This window comes from Chaetura pelagica, unplaced genomic scaffold (genome assembly GCF_000747805.2).
Source record: "Chaetura pelagica isolate M959 unplaced genomic scaffold, ChaPel_1.0 scaffold104, whole genome shotgun sequence".
Classification (NCBI taxonomy): domain Eukaryota; kingdom Metazoa; phylum Chordata; class Aves; order Apodiformes; family Apodidae; genus Chaetura; species Chaetura pelagica.
Genome location: NW_009953786.1, coordinates 1,768,097 through 1,784,957, shown reverse-complemented (window position 1 = coordinate 1,784,957; position 16,861 = coordinate 1,768,097). Strand labels below are relative to the sequence as shown.

At 36.7% G+C, this 16,861-nt stretch overlaps 1 protein-coding gene across 1 annotated transcript in view; it reads right to left on the bottom strand.

Annotated features, from left to right (window-relative positions):
- The window catches only part of CDH6 (cadherin 6, type 2, K-cadherin (fetal kidney)), a 47,570-nt gene that overhangs the window by 10,323 nt on the left and 20,386 nt on the right, over nt 1–16,861 (bottom strand). The window contains exons 2-6 of the mRNA XM_010000890.1: nt 12,524–12,818; nt 10,719–10,838; nt 8,495–8,662; nt 6,806–6,993; nt 5,086–5,339 (exon numbers count right to left, since the gene is read on the bottom strand). Coding sequence (XP_009999192.1) covers nt 5,086–5,339; nt 6,806–6,993; nt 8,495–8,662; nt 10,719–10,838; nt 12,524–12,818 — 1,025 coding nt within the window. The remainder of the gene's footprint in view (nt 1–5,085; nt 5,340–6,805; nt 6,994–8,494; nt 8,663–10,718; nt 10,839–12,523; nt 12,819–16,861) is intronic.

The window sequence follows — 16,861 nt, the reverse complement described above, 5'->3', positions numbered from 1 at the left end:
ATTAAATATTTACAAGCAGAACTTTGCAGTTCAGGGGAGATTCAAATGCCATGACTTAGTTTCATCCCTCTTGAAGAGAAAATTCTTCCATAAATTACAGAGGTTTTAGTGGAAATATGTCTCTGGTGTTTCTAAAACAAGAATAGAACTGCATTACTCTGCTCTTATTTCAAGCCCAAACGTGTGCTAATGTACAATCCAGGACTGAGCCTTGGAAAGCCCAGTGTGCTCCCTTGATCTCCTTGCAGGCCACATTGAGGGAGACAAGGCAGCTACTCCTGTCCCTTGTGTCCAGGCAAGAAGAACGATACGCTTGAGCAGGTATGCAATCACATGAAAACTGGGCCAGGGAATGACTGGCAGAGTTTACTGCCATTACAGAACTGTGGGGAATGCAGAGGCTAAAGAAAAGTTTCTGTTCTCTGCTCTGCCTTGGGAGCAGCTGTGTGACATGTCCCTTATTCTGCACAGATCTCCCATTGCATGTGCAGTGTCTCTTAACTTCTGAGAAAGTTCTTGCACGGAAGGAGGGAATAGTCCAGCTGAAACAAGTGATTTTGACAAAGGTTTAAAATAAACCAGCCTGCTAACTACCTTGTAACAGATTTGTTTTTATTCCTTTCAAGAAAAAAAAAATAAAAAAATATATATATAATATCCACAACAAAGTAGACTGGTCTTATTCTAAAATGAGAATTTTAGTGTAACCTACCTTCCTGAACAAAACGCTAACAGTGATTACTTGCACTAAATTGTTTCTCTTTTTCTGCATAAAATTCCTATGGAAACAACCACGTGAAATTCAAAGGTACTCACTAAAAAAGCTAACTTTCTGTGGTAGGACTTTCACAGACACACCTTGCTAGTTTTACAGGAGTTGATTTAGTTTTTATTCTTTGTTGACTAAGAGCAGCACAATTCACGGTTCTGTCACCTGTGGTGTCACTAACCTCATTCCTTTATGCAGCATCGTGATGTTGCCATCAGCTCACACAGAGTATGTGACAAGGCCTGTAGCAGGCAGCACTGACTGACAGGACAGCTGCAGCAAGCTATTCTGTTTTGTCCAAATCTAAATAGTAGGTGTGAATTTGTTGATATAGCTGAAATGCTTTTTACAAACAAGTTTATAGAAACTGGTCTGACACACTTACATTTTGACAAAGTAAGTATTCAATACGGTAAATATTTCATTTCAACTTTCATTCATTCAGCCTTTTACATGGTATTATGTTGATATTTTGTGAATTCAGTTATTCTTTGGATATTCTGTAGCTCATTTCAATATCTTTCAGCTGAAAGACTTTGGTATTTTCATTTTGTAGTAAATCTAGATTTTGTGTTCCTATTTGAAATTAAATATCAGGATTTTCTATAGATTATCTGTTCCAGCCAACTGTAATAGTGTGTTTCAGGCTCTTATTCAGCATGATATTTAAGTAAGTAACTAGCTTTAGGTTTTCCATTTGTTGGGCTTTTTTTCCTTCAATTATGCTTTCACTTATGCTTCATATTTTGAACAGACTTAAAGTATCTTACTGCCTCAGCACATTTTAATGCCTTGGCATATTGTAATCACTATCTTTACTTTGTAAGATTCCCCAAATTCAATCTGTGCAATAGCACCTGGAAGAAATAAAAAAATAATAAATAAAATAATAATAATAATTTTAAAAATAAATAAAAAAAACTTGTTCTCGACTTTGTTTTAAGGTCACCAGAGCTGGTAAGTCCTTGTAAAATAATATGTACATTCAGTCATTTATGCAGTGGAAAGTTAAACTCTTGAAAAAAACAGCAGCCAGAGAACAGCTTCTTGATGAAACGTTTATTTTATTTCTTATATCCAAAAGAAAATACATTTAAGGTCAATGCAGTTAAAGTATATTTTAATTATACCATTAACCCTGGTCTAAAAGGATGATTTTAATAAGCTAGACTGTCAGTTCTGTTTCTCAGTTTGTATAATCCAGTCCCTTTTGATCAAGGACTGTTAATTATGTTGAATTAGTGGTGATCCTGACTTATGGATCATAACCTAGAAAGAATGAAGCAGACAACATCAAATTCATTTTTACATTTATTTAATGAAATTACTGGTGTGTACTTGTCAGATTTCAGGACTTCATCCCTTTCAAACCTTGAGAAATTGACAATCTAGGAAGTTAAAATGTATCTGTGTAGATTCCAGTCTCTCCTTGTACATAACAGGAAGAAGTGGGGGGTGAAAGACAGAATCTAACACATGCAAATATGTTGTCAGTAAAATACACAAACAGAATTAAGCCTTATATTTGTTTGTAGATCATTTTCATCTGGGATACTTTAGTAAATCAAATCACAGCAGGGAAACAGTTCCAGTGACTGATGAACTTCATTATGCCTTTGAGGAGTCACTATAGCAAAAAAACTCAACTAGCAATTTTAAAAAGATCTGATGTAAAACATAGCAGTGGTGGTTGCAGCATTATCTTTTTCAGTATGCAGTTGTTCATAGTATTTCTGTTTAGATAAAACACAAGCAGCATGGCAAAATTTTTTTTTTTATAACACAACTGGACAACGGAGTGTTACTCAGGAATGTATTAATATCGCTATGCGTGGTTGCATATTCAAATGTAGCCAGACATCTATTAGTGTGGTTTTGTATTTTTTAATGTCATGTCACAGCAAAACTTATTTATAAGGGCTGGACCGATGGCAAAACACAGGTCATGAATGATTATGCAGTCTTACAACCAGGGCCAATATCCTCTTCATATTTTGCTATTGCTTCATTGTTTTCTGATATTCAGCAGCTTGCTTTCTAATGTAACCACAAGTCAGGAAGATTTGTGGGTCAGGAATAATATGTGTGTGAATTTTTCATAAAGCATTTTCATAATGATATTTTGAAGGTTTCCTTTAATGGAAGATCAAAGGGGCTTTCATCTAACAGAGTTAGGGCTCAGATTGTTTAAAAAGAGAAATCTTCACTCTAGTAGAGGAGAAAATGGAAGGTTTTCATTGTAGTATCAAGTGTCTAAAGATTTTATTTTTATCTATCAAGAAAAATTGACAAGCAAGTGACAAGTCATAGATATACAGTCTAATTGCATATTCTCTGAAGCTTGGAGTGAAAATCGGATTTAGCATCTCTATTGCATGATGGAAAAAAAAAAAAACACTCTGTCAAAAAGATGCAGACTCAACCTATGCCCCTAAATTCTATGAGATACCCGATACTCGAGATATTAGCACCATAAAATTACATTTATTGCCAGCTAACATTTCTCAAGCTACTGCTCTATGTTCATTTCCTTCCCCTCTTACTGATTTTCATGTTTCTACTTTGTGTTTATTTCTATAACTCTAACTTCTTCATTTTTCTTCTCCTTTCACCTTGATTGTTGCATGCAATTAGAGATAAAGGAAGCAAGTTTTCCACTATGCTGCATCAGTTTTGATACCTCTGCTAAATTTTGCTCAATAGTTGTCTGATACTTCAATATGCAAAGTACCTATACTGTATTAAAGTACTGCCGTTTGAAAGACAGGTAAGTTTTAGCACATACATTCAATGAATAGAAAAGAGCCAATAGGCAGTGCTCAGCAATGAACAGCATCATCCCCATCCACTGTAAATCGCTTATAATTAGGAGCTGGTGCTGCTGTGAAAAATGGTTGTAGTTATCACCACAGGGAAGCAAAGGGAAGCAGGGAACCACTCCCCTCACTCTCCAGTGCCATTAGATATAAAAAAGCAGGTTCATATGAAGACTGCAAGGGAACTTCCTGGGTGTCTGCCCAACCAATTTTTCATCTTCATGCTAGCATGCCCATGAAGACAAGCTATAGAAGGTGTTCACTGTATCCCTGGGCTTCACCAAAATCATCAGTTGCTCCTTATGCTACTATGCTCTGCTAGTTCAGAACTCCAAATAATTGTTATACATGGTGATACAAATGAAAGCAAAACTTAATTAAAAATAGAAAGCTTAGCAGGGCATTGCATGTAAACTGAAGCCAGAAAGGATTTCAGCCAGAAATGTTTTAGATTTATTTTCTTCATCTAGGAAATGACGTTGGTAATATGTATCCTTCTCACAAGACAAGCTGAGAGCTTAAAACTTACTCGTCCCATAAATATTGTAAGGTGTCTTGATGAAGGCTAGTTGTTTGCAGAAGTGCAAAGTATTGACAAACTGGATTTTTATTAAACCTGCATTGTTCTATTTTGATCTTAAGACTACTATTGCATTTCCAAGGTGCCCAACTCAGAGACATGCTGAAAATTGACCTGGATTTAATATTGCTGTATTTTTCATTTCCTCCTCTTACTGCCTTGTCAATAGCAATGAACTTCAATTAAAGCACTAAAATACTTAAAAAAGTTATTTTATACTCTATCCATTATAACTTAAGTCCTTCAATATGTTTTTAAATGTTCTGAAACTATACATCTGTTAATTTCCAAAAAATGAAGGCTTAGGTTTAACTACTCCAACATTATTATTTCTCTCACTCCCTCTAAAACTGGTTTATTGATTCCTGGTGAGTGTAATTTATGAAGTCCATGAGACTTAATTCTTATCTTACTAACCTTACTCTGATACATGTGAGATCAGAGCCTGTGTGTGTACATTAGCTGCTTTTAAGCTATTTTTATTAGCAGTTTAGGGAAGTGAAATGTGACCTCTTGAGCAGGTCTGGACAGATGGGAGAAGAAAGGGCTGCTGAGTCACCCCTCTCACATATAGCCAAGAAGATGTACCAGTCTGCACTGGAAAATGTTAAAGTTGGAAGCAGAACACTAGCATCTTGGTGCTCTTTATGCAGGAAATTCTTCCATGGTAGAAATAACCACAAACACTAGTCACTGAAGAGGATAGGATGTAATTCAAGATGCAAGAACCATGCAAACACAGTCATACATCCATAGATAAGCTCAAGTGTAAGAGATAATTTACCACCTACAGTACTCCATGTTTAAGCACACCTGAACAATTTCATTGTTAAAAATGATTTTTTGGATGTGCTGACATGAAAATAATAAAATCAAAGCAGTAAAAAATTTAGACAGAAGCTGAAATATTCTATGCTTACTTGACAGGGTTCTTCGCAGCATCTGGATCCTGAGCAGTTACTGCTCCTATTACACTGTTTATTGGAACATCTTCTTTCACTTCCATTATGTATGCTGGTCTGCTGAACACAGGGGGTTCATCCACATCTTCCACCTGAATTCTGACTGTAGCTGAATCCTTGAATGGCCCCAGGTAAAGGAATCGAGGGTCCACATGAGTATTGGTAGCTTCTACTTTCAGGATATACAGGCTTTTACTTTCAAAATCCAATGCCTGGGAAGAGAGAGAGAAAAAAAAAAAAAAGTTTGAGGGGTCTGTGGGGACTGCTGTGCCAAATGAAGCAGTGGATGTCATGGAGAGGCCTGTGCTACTTAATGGGAGTCTGAACTAGAATTGTAATGCCAGCAGAAAGGGGAAAGACAGTACTCTCTGTTGCTGCTGAAGTGTTGTGAAAAAAAAACCAAAACAGACACCTTTTCAGGGAATTCTATAATTCTATGCCTGGAATTCCTAAACACCAATTAATCTTCCATCTCAGATAGCGCTAACTCCTCATGCCTCGTATTGTATAGTTTTTTGGCATTTTGATGTTTTCTTGTCTACTCCTTGCCCCTAGGCACAGCACATTGAGGGGAAAAGATTTTCCTGGAGCTCCTTGTTAAAATACTGGCATTCCATCACTGAAATGAAACACGGTGACACCTGTTGCCTGAATATCCAGGACCACCCATCATGGAAAATCTGGTTTTACAATAGGCTATATTGTATCACACTCCCTAAAAAGTATGAAGCAGGAGCATGTAATGACTCTTTGTTACAGTACTAAGAGAAATGAGGGGAGAGAGCAGTCACCCCATTTTTCCATTATGTTGTAGAAGATTCACAGATTCTGTAAGCAAAAGACAGAAATTCAAACAGAGTTAGACTGATATAATAATCAGCCCCTGGAAGGCATCTCTTAAATAACAAGTAATGGCAGGTGTCGTACTGATATCAACAAGCGAGTACATGTTTGGAAAATCTACACAATGTCTATCTAGTGATGACTGAATTTGAACTGATAGGGGATGATATCTGTAACCTTATCAAGCTTGCCTGATAACTCCCTGTTAAACAATATTTCTCAAACCTTTCATGACATTCAGTGTGCAGCATAGTAGGTGACGTTCACCGTAATCCAGTAAGGTTCTGGGATTTTTGTTTCTAAAGCAAAAAACCATGCTGATAGATTTATTAATTACATTTTTACAAAATGTGAATTAAAATAAAAATAATTGTCTATGTACTTTAATAGATTAGAACTATAAAAACTCAAAGTCTAGTGCTAGTGCAGAAGGCAGTGTGATACTGATTTCCATGGTCTTAACACAGCACCTTTCTAATAAGTGAACAAACCCTGCAGGCATCACAGGGACAAAATCACAGTTGGATGGTGTTTCCTTGAGTGATTATGTTCAGAATGGTAGAATTTTTCTCTTAGTCCTATACCACTCCATAGATTATTTACTCACTCAGGTCCCTCAAAGTACGTGCATTGTTTTAGTAAAGAGTAGTATAGGACAAAGGACCTTAATTCCTTGTATGAAAGAAACTTTATATGGTTAATGTAGAGATTCCTGACAGACAGCATTCAAATTAACAAACACCACGTCGCACTGAAAATGGAAAAACAAATATGTGCTAGATAAAGTTTTGTCTGGTATTCCCTAGGCTGGGATTAGATGTGTTAAGATGTGCACCTTTTTGACAGTTATAATTCCTTCCTGTGTGTCCTTGTCTGTGGTAACTCCAAACATGTCATATCCATCCCCCTCAGTGATGCTGTATTCAATCTCTGCGTTTTCATCCACATCAGCATCATTAGCTTTTATCCTGCCAACTGGTGAGTCAGGTGGTGTCGACTCAGGAGCTCTGAATTGGTATGTGCCTGCAGCAGACAGAGAAAGAAATTTTGTCAGTCAGACTCATGGTGTTTCGGACATCATGTCCAAGCCCACTACCCATGCTGGGCATGCACAGATGAGTTAGCAAGTCACTGTGTCTTCAGGCCTTTCTGGGGTGACAACTTTCAGCTTCTGCCTTACTTTCATGTAGATGAAACCTAACTTATTTTTCTACCTATTTTCTAGGATGAATGATAGGCATATTGTTTTCCTACATACATGTATCTTTAGCAACGTATTTCCTTTTCTAAACATTATCAAGATCTCTGTTGGACACATCAAATTATATATGAAAATGTCTTGAGGTCAAAAGGCAAATATTGAGAACTGCCAGAGGCCATGGCAGTTTAATAACACTAAAACTAAATCCAGCCCAGATGCATATTAATAATGTGCTACATTGAATCCACCTCTGAAAAAACTCTACTTGAGGAACGTTGGCATTATGAAGCTCTGTCTTTGGGTTTTATATTGAAGACACTTACGTCCAGAGATTTATAATCAACTCATTGGAGTCAAAGTGCTATATTTTCTCTTAAGTTGCTCTAATTTAAATGGAAATGCTTTGCCCACAGCTAAGCACAGACTTTGAACTTAAATGACAAGTTGCTTCCAATAACTTTCCCAGTGACTTAACCGTCAAAGCTTGCTGATTTGTCTGATAGTATCTGCAATTATTTTCTCTAACAGCTGCTCTTGACTTTGACACACACTGACGCTGTGATACAAACACATCACACACAGAATAGTGGTTAGACAAAGGAAAAAAAGAAGAAAAAGAGAGAAAAAGACAGAAAAAAAGAGAAGGGAAGGGAAGGGAAGGGAAGGGAGAGAGAAGTGGATAAGTGGATGAAAGCTGAATCACTCTGAATCATTTATGGCCATCATTAATAGAAATTACTTTATAAGAGATCTGGCTCAATTGATTCCCTTGTATATCACACAGATATCTACCAAATTATCTGAGACAGGGGAAGGAAAATACACAGAAATATCTGGCATGTTTCTGTACATGCCTTTATTTCTATATGCAAAGAATACAGGAAAATCAATTGACGCAAATGCTTCTTGGGTGTAAGTACTTGTTTTGATAGAGCTGCTCGTGGGTACATTTTATATACTTACATATGTTTCAAAACTTAAATATGTTAGATTAGAACAGGTACTTTAAAATGCAGGCAACCATAAGGTGTAATAAAATAGTATGGATTGAGAAATATAGATTGCATTAGTCAAAGCTATTTAATGGGTATGAAAAATAAAGTTTCCATACATTAATTCACCTTTCAGACAGTCTACTACATCTGGAATAAAAATATTAAAGCTGTGATTCCCAGTTACTGCAATTAACCGTAGCATGATCATATTGCTTGCTCTTTTCTTTCCTAAAGAAAGTCTGATACTCAGTAAGTTCATGACTCTAGAAAAAATAACTGAGGTGAAATTGGTAAAATGGTAAAGACAGAGATTGCAAATATTCCATACTCTGGGGGAAGCGAGGCGGATTGTCATTTACGTCAGTCAATGTGATGTTCACAGTCGTGGTTCCTGATAATCCACCCATCTGGCCTCCCATGTCCTTAGCCTGGATGACCACTTGGTATTGCTCCCTGTTTTCACGGTCCATGTTTAGTAAAGCAGTTCTGATAATGCCTGAAAATGTGAAAATTAAAGAAGGGGAATTCACAAGTAAAGTACTGACTTTGATGGAAATTCTTATTAAAAAACACTCCAAAGCATAAAGAACAAAACCATCTCTGTGTGATAAGTAAACTTTGCCCAGGACAAATATTAACTGTTATGAGATGGCACATTAAATTACAGACTTGTCATATCCTATCTCAAGCTGCTGCCTATGTGACAGACATAATATCAGTGGCATCCCCAGGAAGATGTTCTGCCTATTTGTGAGCAGTGTTATTTTACATAACTATTTACTCCTTTTCTGTTCCATGCTAAAGTCTCTCACTGAACCGGAAAAAGGCTTCTTATTCGTTATAATGTGTTCCATCTTTTATTTCCTTTTCTGTCAGTATTTTTATTTTGACAGACATGGTAAAAAAACCTATAAAAGCAAAAACAAAACAGAAACCTAACTTCAGCAAGGCATCATTAAAGGGGCAGTACAACAACATTAAATTGGAAAAGAGAAATTAATTAAGAATATTGTGAGCATCCAAGCATGCCCAATATATATATATTTATATTTGTATTTACACATTGATTAAAATGATTTTGCCAGTCACTTCATTCTTATGAGGGCAACTCTTATTAAAATTTAAAGATTTAGATTTAGCATGAAGAAAAAAGTTTGCCTTCTTCCTGAGTCTCCTAAGGCTAAGTAAGACCTGACTCTTTTGTAAGCAAAAAGACTGAAATTTAACTAGTGAAATCAATGGCAAAATTCACGGCAGCTTTTATAGAGACATTTCAGTCTAGGAGTTTTGCAATCGATTTCCATGGAAGGAAGATCAAGACTGGGGTTCACGTTGCTGCCTCTCTGTGCTCCATACAAGCCTCTTGCTAAGATTATTGCTGGTGAACTCCCAGCTACATTGTACTTATTATAACTCTGGATAGAAGAGCACATAGTTTACTGTCCAAGCCAGAATGAGTGCAGCAGTGCAAAAGTCCTTGCCCGTAGTATCTCATACCTTATGCTTGAAAGGAAGCTCCCTTTGATCTTGGCTCCCTCTTCAGAATTATGTAAATTTTTTCTTATGTGCATGTTTTTCTTTGAGACATCTAATCTCTCCCTCCTTTTCCCTGCCTGAGTCTCTAAGATTTATTTAAGAAACAATGCTAAAACATGATTAATCGTCTGGGGTAATCCATTCCTCTCCTGTAAGTATGCTGAGGAGAACCAGTTTCTCTAGCTTCCAGCAACCTATCACAGTGGGTATTCCCATTTATGGAGTATCTTGAGATCCTTTGTTTCTTGTTGGAGAAGTTTGCTGTACATCTTAGGAGGAGATTAAGTAGTCAGATAGTCAATGGTACAGCAGATTCAGTCAGCCAGAATTCACATGTGTAGTATGCACAGGTTCCAAACCTGGCTATTATTCAGCCCATAAAATATTCCAGTCACTGTGTATAATTTAAATATCTTCCAAAAACAGAACTCAGAAGTTTGGGATTCTATTTGTGTTCTTCTAGTGTAGCACAAGAGCCAATTTTACCTCTTCTATCATTATTCTTAATTAAGATTTCTTTCATAAAATTAGCATTAAAATGATATGTTGCAGATGTACAGAAATTATAATTACTTTAAACAAGTTTTGAAGAAGCAGGATGATTAAAAAAAAAAGACCTGCCTGAACAAACCCTCAGTCTTAATTTAGCTATTATGAAGACCTATGAGGTTTAAGCATTTTTTTCCACACCCACCTGTTTCTCCTTTGCTTCTAGAAGCCAACCTGTTTAGTTTAATTTAAAGCATCCATGGCAGTCTCTGTACCCACTGGTTGTTAAAAATGATTGCAAAGTAGTTTGCATCCTGTACTAATTGTATTTATTAGACTTTGCTGGTGAGATTAAAATAATGTAGGTGTCATGTTTACAGACGTATAGCTCTATTAAGTTTGTCAGATTTTGCACTGAGCAAAATATAATTTATTTTGAAGTTTTTGTCTAATATGTCTTAGCTTGGCTTAGCATGTCATTTTGAATAACAGACGTTGTCACAGAATGACAGATAAGGTCCCCTGACCTGTCTCAGATTCAACGGAGAAATATGGTTGTCCCTGGAGAATGCTGTAGACAACTTTAGCGCTATTCCCATATGTAGGATCATCAGCATCAGTTGCGGTGACTTGCACAACAAAGGTACCTGTAATGATAAATTAAAGAAAATAAAAGTCCAGAGCATTTTTGCATGGCCAAGACAGTTTGTTTGCAAAAAGCATAGTTCAGACTCAGATCAAATTTGTGGCAAAAAATAAGAGATATTATTATTTTGTAGAAGTTTCTCTGTTCAAAAAAGCATAGATACAAAACCAAAATGATTGTTCATTTATCCTCAGTTCCTCAAAATACACAGTTATTGTTTTGATATATAGATCTTTAAGCATATTTCTTATGAAGAAACCAAAACCCCACCCTTTCCCAGATACTGAAGGCAACTCCGAATTTGAATCTAGGTCAAGAATATACTTTTGCAAATTTACTCATGCTTTTGAGGTCTTGGACATAGCGATATAAATCTGTTTTTTCATGTGCTTTCTAAAGAAAGAAATGGTGAATCCAAAGCAAAGTGTTTAACAAACATAAAAAATGAGCTTAGGTTTTTGCATTTAAAACTGATTTGTGAAGAAAGGATTCACTTCACATATTAAAACATGAATATTAGGTTCTCTCTTCACCTGATGAGGTTTCATCCATGTGACAAGTCCCATGAATGAGAGGAGAGAGTATGCCCCAAAGTCTTTATTTTCATATTGCTTGAGCTTTACTTTAATCTTATTCCTAATTATGATTAATTAATGCTTCTCTCCCTGGATATTATTTCAGGTTAGAAATGTGCTTCTTGCAGTTCAACCATCCATTGCTCTCTGACAAAGAAATAAAAATGACCTCCCTAAGATGCAGAGACCAAGAATTAAAACCTGTCAACTTCCCTGGAAAAGATCCAATCTTAAAACCATATTTCAAGGAAGTATTTTTTCTTTTATTGATTGATTCTTACAACTTAATACATTTTAAATCAATAGGAAGATTTCAGAGGACTTCATTGGACTTTGGAGCTTTTTTCTGTTGCATGAAAGAGCAACAAAAGGTCATATGAGGTTAATGGCACATTTCAGAATCAGTGATGAGTTGACTCTGGTGACACTTTTCACTCCAGAAGTCCATACAACGACTTCTCCACCTGCTCTTTTCCATTGTTTGGGTTTTTTTGCTTGTTTGGGGTTTTTGTGTGTGTGTGTGTGTGTGGGGGGGGTTATTTGACTGGTTTGGCTTGGTTTTTTTTTGTTTGTTTGTTTCGGTTTTTTCTGGTTTTGGTTTGGGTTTTTTGTTTTTTCTTTCTTTTTATTTATTTATTTATTTTTCTTGTTTGCTTTGTTTTGTTTTGTTTTTTTTCCTTCCTGAAAGAAGGGTTGCTGAACAGATCTAGGTGTGCTACGGACACCCTTGGGGGTTGATGGATTACAATATTATTACATTGCTACTAAATCATGTTAACAAAACATATTAAACTCTTTACAGGTGTCATGGACACAGCTTATCTTTGCTCACTTTCACTATGAGCTAAACTACATTATATTGGCTGTATTTTTTGTGGTACAACAGAGGGAGTGGATTTCATTCAGCTGACACCTCAGATTGCAGCAAACTGTTGTCACTATTTTCCTGGAATTAGTTTTTGGGTTTTTTTAATTGAATGGTTGAGGTGCTTTTACTCCAAACTTGAAGAGTGATTATCTGCATTTGGTGCCTGTAAACTTTAGGCCTCTGATTAACTCCACACAAAGAACCCAGACCACACACTGAAATCAATTATTAATTAGCACCTACCAACATCTGACATTTCAGGAATGCTGGCATTGTAAACGTCCTTTGTAAACATTGGCTCATTGTCATTGATATCATGGATCTTAATGATGAACTCCGATTCTGGTTCCACTGGTCTTCCAGTCCTTCTGTTTATAGCCTGGGCACGGAGTATGTATACAGGCTTTTCTTCCCTGTCTAGTCTCCTTGTGGCTTGTATGTCACCAGTATTTTCATTGATAATGAAGAGGTCTCCTGCTCCATCTCCAGAAAGGATATACTTAAGTGATCCATCTCCTTTGTCCTGGTCTGAATGCAGCTGGTGGTGAAATGGGAAAAAGAAAAAGAGAAAGGAAAATAAGTAATTGGGTCACAATTCTAGATACTTTAACTGATACCATGATACATGCTTTGCTATTATTATTACCCAGCCAAAAGGCTGTACACTGCTTTTGGGAAATGAGATTAGATATTAGATGCAGTGAATTGATATAGTTGTGTCTTGATGCTGGAATTGAAATGGCCAACAATATAATAATAAACTGCAGGGCAAAAACCATGACCTGAAGCTGTAGATCACTTTCCTAAGCTGAGCACACATCAATCAGATCTAAATGCTAGTGGGTTAGATGGAATCCGAGTAATATGTAGGACAGCGAAGTCCTACAGTGGAAAGACACTGGAGTCAGGATTTACAGTAAGCAGAGAATTAAAAAAATGGCCAGAACAACCACTTCTTGAGCTGAAAATCTGGGTGCTCTTCTTCGTGCCCTGTGAACATTATGCGATATACCACACAGTGTACAACATAATAAAATATTAAATATATACATGAATAGCAGATAAATACATGCATTCACATATGTGTCAAACTTAAGCGTAGAGGCAGGCATGCATACTAGACCACTACAGCACTGGCAGTGAGGAGATCAGTTGTCTTTAGAATCTAAAGAGACAAGTACCAAGATGAAACATAGTAGGGGCACGGGAAAGAAGGGAATTATGGTAATTAGCATACGAGGCATTGACCTTCCCAGACCATTGTCTTTTTTCCCAGGCGTTTTATCCATCTCTTGAAATGCTGCTTAGCCCACACACACAGTATGACAAATTAAATAATACTCTCATTGCTGTTCTTTTGAATAAGACTTATCTATACCTCCCCATATTAAAATCAAGGCAATTGTTTTACAAATAATTTATTTTCTTGTTACATTAGAAAAATGTTATGGTTTGAGTGGACCCAGCAAATTGTTGACACCTATAAGAGGAACTAGAGAAAGAGGATCTTTAGGACCCTGAGGGACACAAGAGGGTTGGAACAGAGAAGAGTCAGTATTCCGTCCCAGTTCCTGCCATAGTCTATAAAAACCAGGAGAGCAAGAAGCTCAGCCCCTTTTTCCTGTGCCTTTTTTCCTTGCTGCTGGTGCTGCTCAGAGGTTCTTCAACTCCCCATGGACTACCCAGAATCCAACTCTGTCAGGTGCGGTGAGGAGGTGTGAATCCCTCTCCTGAGGCAGCCTTGCCACAAGGGACTCTTACCCACCAATTTCAGCAATCATTGGATGGGTTTTATATATATATATCTGTATATGCTTATATATCTGTTCCTCACCCCACATGTTAATCCTTTTTTTTTCTGCATTAGAGTGAGCTTGTTCCAGTTTCAATTTCCAACCATGAAGTTTTTATTTCTTATTCCCCTTTTATCTTCCCTTAGGAAGGTGGAGACGTAGTAATAGGGATCAATTCTGCCCTCTGGTTTGTGGTTTGCCCTGACCACTAAACAGAGACAAGAAAAGATTTTTTTATTTTTTTTTTTATGAAACATCAAAAAAGCTTTTTAAAGTCAGGATATAGGTAATGAAATTCATGGGAAAAAATAATCTGTTAGGTGGCAACTTCCTGTATTTTTTTTTTTTTTTATTTCATAGGAAGACATGTTTATGAGTCACTGCCCTGGTTTCACTGGGACAGAATCAGAGTGCAGGCCATTAGAAGCCCCAGATCAGCTGGGAGCTTAAGTTAGGACAGCTGACCCAAGCTGATTGACAGGTATATTTAACATCACCTGTGTCACACTTATTATAAAGAGGAGAGATAGGCTGTACTGGGGTTCCTCCCTCTTGGCAGGTCCCTCTCTGTGCTACTAGGCTGAGTATAAGCTTATGCACTTTATCTTGGTTTTTTGCATTAGTATTGTTATTTCATTAAATTTGTTTATATTTCAGCCCATTGAGCTTCTTTCTTCCTGATTTTCTCAACTGGAGAGGGGGCATTGGGTAAAAGAACAAGCTGCTTTGGTTTAGCCCTGTATATGTGCTAAGTGAAGACAGTAAGATGAGCTGGATGGTCTCAACCAGCTCTTTGCTTCTCTTTTTGTGCAAATAAGTCAGAAAAAAATAAATAAATCTGCTTGGCTATGTAGAGAAATACTTGGCATTGCTGGATGACATGCTTTGTAGAAGAGAAAGATTTCTAGGTTAAAAATCTTCACATAGACTTTACCAATGCGTGACTATATTCATAGCATGCTGGAAGGGCAGTATGACAATATGCTCAATATTTGGGGCTTCCTTCAACTTTCTGCTGAGAGCCTCCTGAGAACTGACTTGGTGGTACAATGCTCCACTATGTGCCTATGATCCTTGTTGCATGTTTCATGCAACAAATCTGCCTTTAAGGGCAAAACCCTTTCTCACCATACATTCCAAAAGCTTCCAATAATACAAAATATGAGAAATGTAGCATGTTTAATGCTTAGCAGATGTGAACTCTTTTAATTTTCTCTGGAGGGATAAAATGGGTATTCCATGTAGTTTTGCACAGAGCCCTTTCTCTTGATGATAATAATACCAATAAACAGCTTGGATGCAGATTGTAAGCAGATTTCAAAATCCTTCATAAAAGCAGTCAATACCATATGTTCAGTAAAAACGTACAGAAAGTGAAGTTTATCAGGAGGCTATTCTTGGAACCAGGAACTTGTTCTTGGAACTTGGGTCTCCAGAGTTACTTTCAGTCGGCCCATACACTCAGCCATATAGCCTAGAGGTATTATATGAACTACTAGGTATAACCTCATCCTTTAACAAATATCTGTTAGACCTGCTTGCTAAAAAGTCAGCCAAGAAGTCTACTGAGGGAAGTAATTTCAACTAGATATTTGAGTATAATTTTCCTCATAAGTAGCCTGCAACAGAAAAGACATGAAAAGAATTTTGTCTTTTAAACTGTGTATTCCTTATGATGGTTCCACATTAAAAATTCAGCTTTTGTTTGCCTTGAAAACCTCTTTAATATATTGGGACAAAAACAGCCCTCAGTAAGAGACTATAATTAATTCTTATGAATTGTGGAACAGAGCAGTTGTGTAACTTCTTCCAGGCTGAACTGCCAAACTTGTTTTCATCATAATTTTAATTAAACCTGGTTTCAGTGGAAAAGGTAGCCAAAAAGAAGTCATTCTAGAAAAGGTTTTTGAACCATTGGGAATTGTCTTCTATAATATCCTTTATCCAGCCTAAACTACCTTAAGATCTAAAGGTAGAAATGTGTATGATTTTCTTGAAGTCCACATTTTATGAAAGTTTTACTCATTCTCCATAATTAATTCACCTGTGTGAGATCAGCTGTGACTCTGGATATCAAGACAAAGTATATTTCTGTCTCATGAGTCATCAACTTAAAGAATGAGGTGACCTTCCTCAAAGGTTCAATCTCTAGCCCTTCAGCAAAAGCACTGATTTCTGTAAACGAACATTCCCTCTGACAAGATCCTCTCCAAACTCAGTATCTTCAGTTTTACAGCTTTCCTAAGAAAAGACAAAAGCAACTCGGTGCTTGGTTGGTAAGACTGTATGTGTGTTATTAACTCTGAGAGTGAGACCTGAGGGGGATCCTGTCCTGTGTACCACTGTACGATATGTAGAACTAAGGGTGATTCCTGCTCTTCAAACCAACAGTGAATTTACTGTGTATGTCACCATGTGTGGCTTCAAGAACCTGATTCACAAAGGGTCTCAAAAGGTGTGATTTCAGTAAAGTAGAACACTGCTCTCTAACTGCGTGTCATCGAGTTATTTGAAGGATAGGCCTATATCACAACACCAGCATCAACAGTTTAATAGCTGGGAAAAATAGTTTGGATTTTATTCCCTTCTCTTCAGAAATAAAAATTGTGTGTAAATATTAGAAAAACCAAGCAGGTATCTTGAAAAATTTCTCATAGATGATAAACTTCTAACAGTCACCTGTAAGAAAAATACCAAAAAAAGCATTTTTTTAAAAATTTTAATTACATTATCTGTCCTTGACCATTTGCTAGGTAGAAACATTTTCTCCAGACAAAGATTTTTTTTT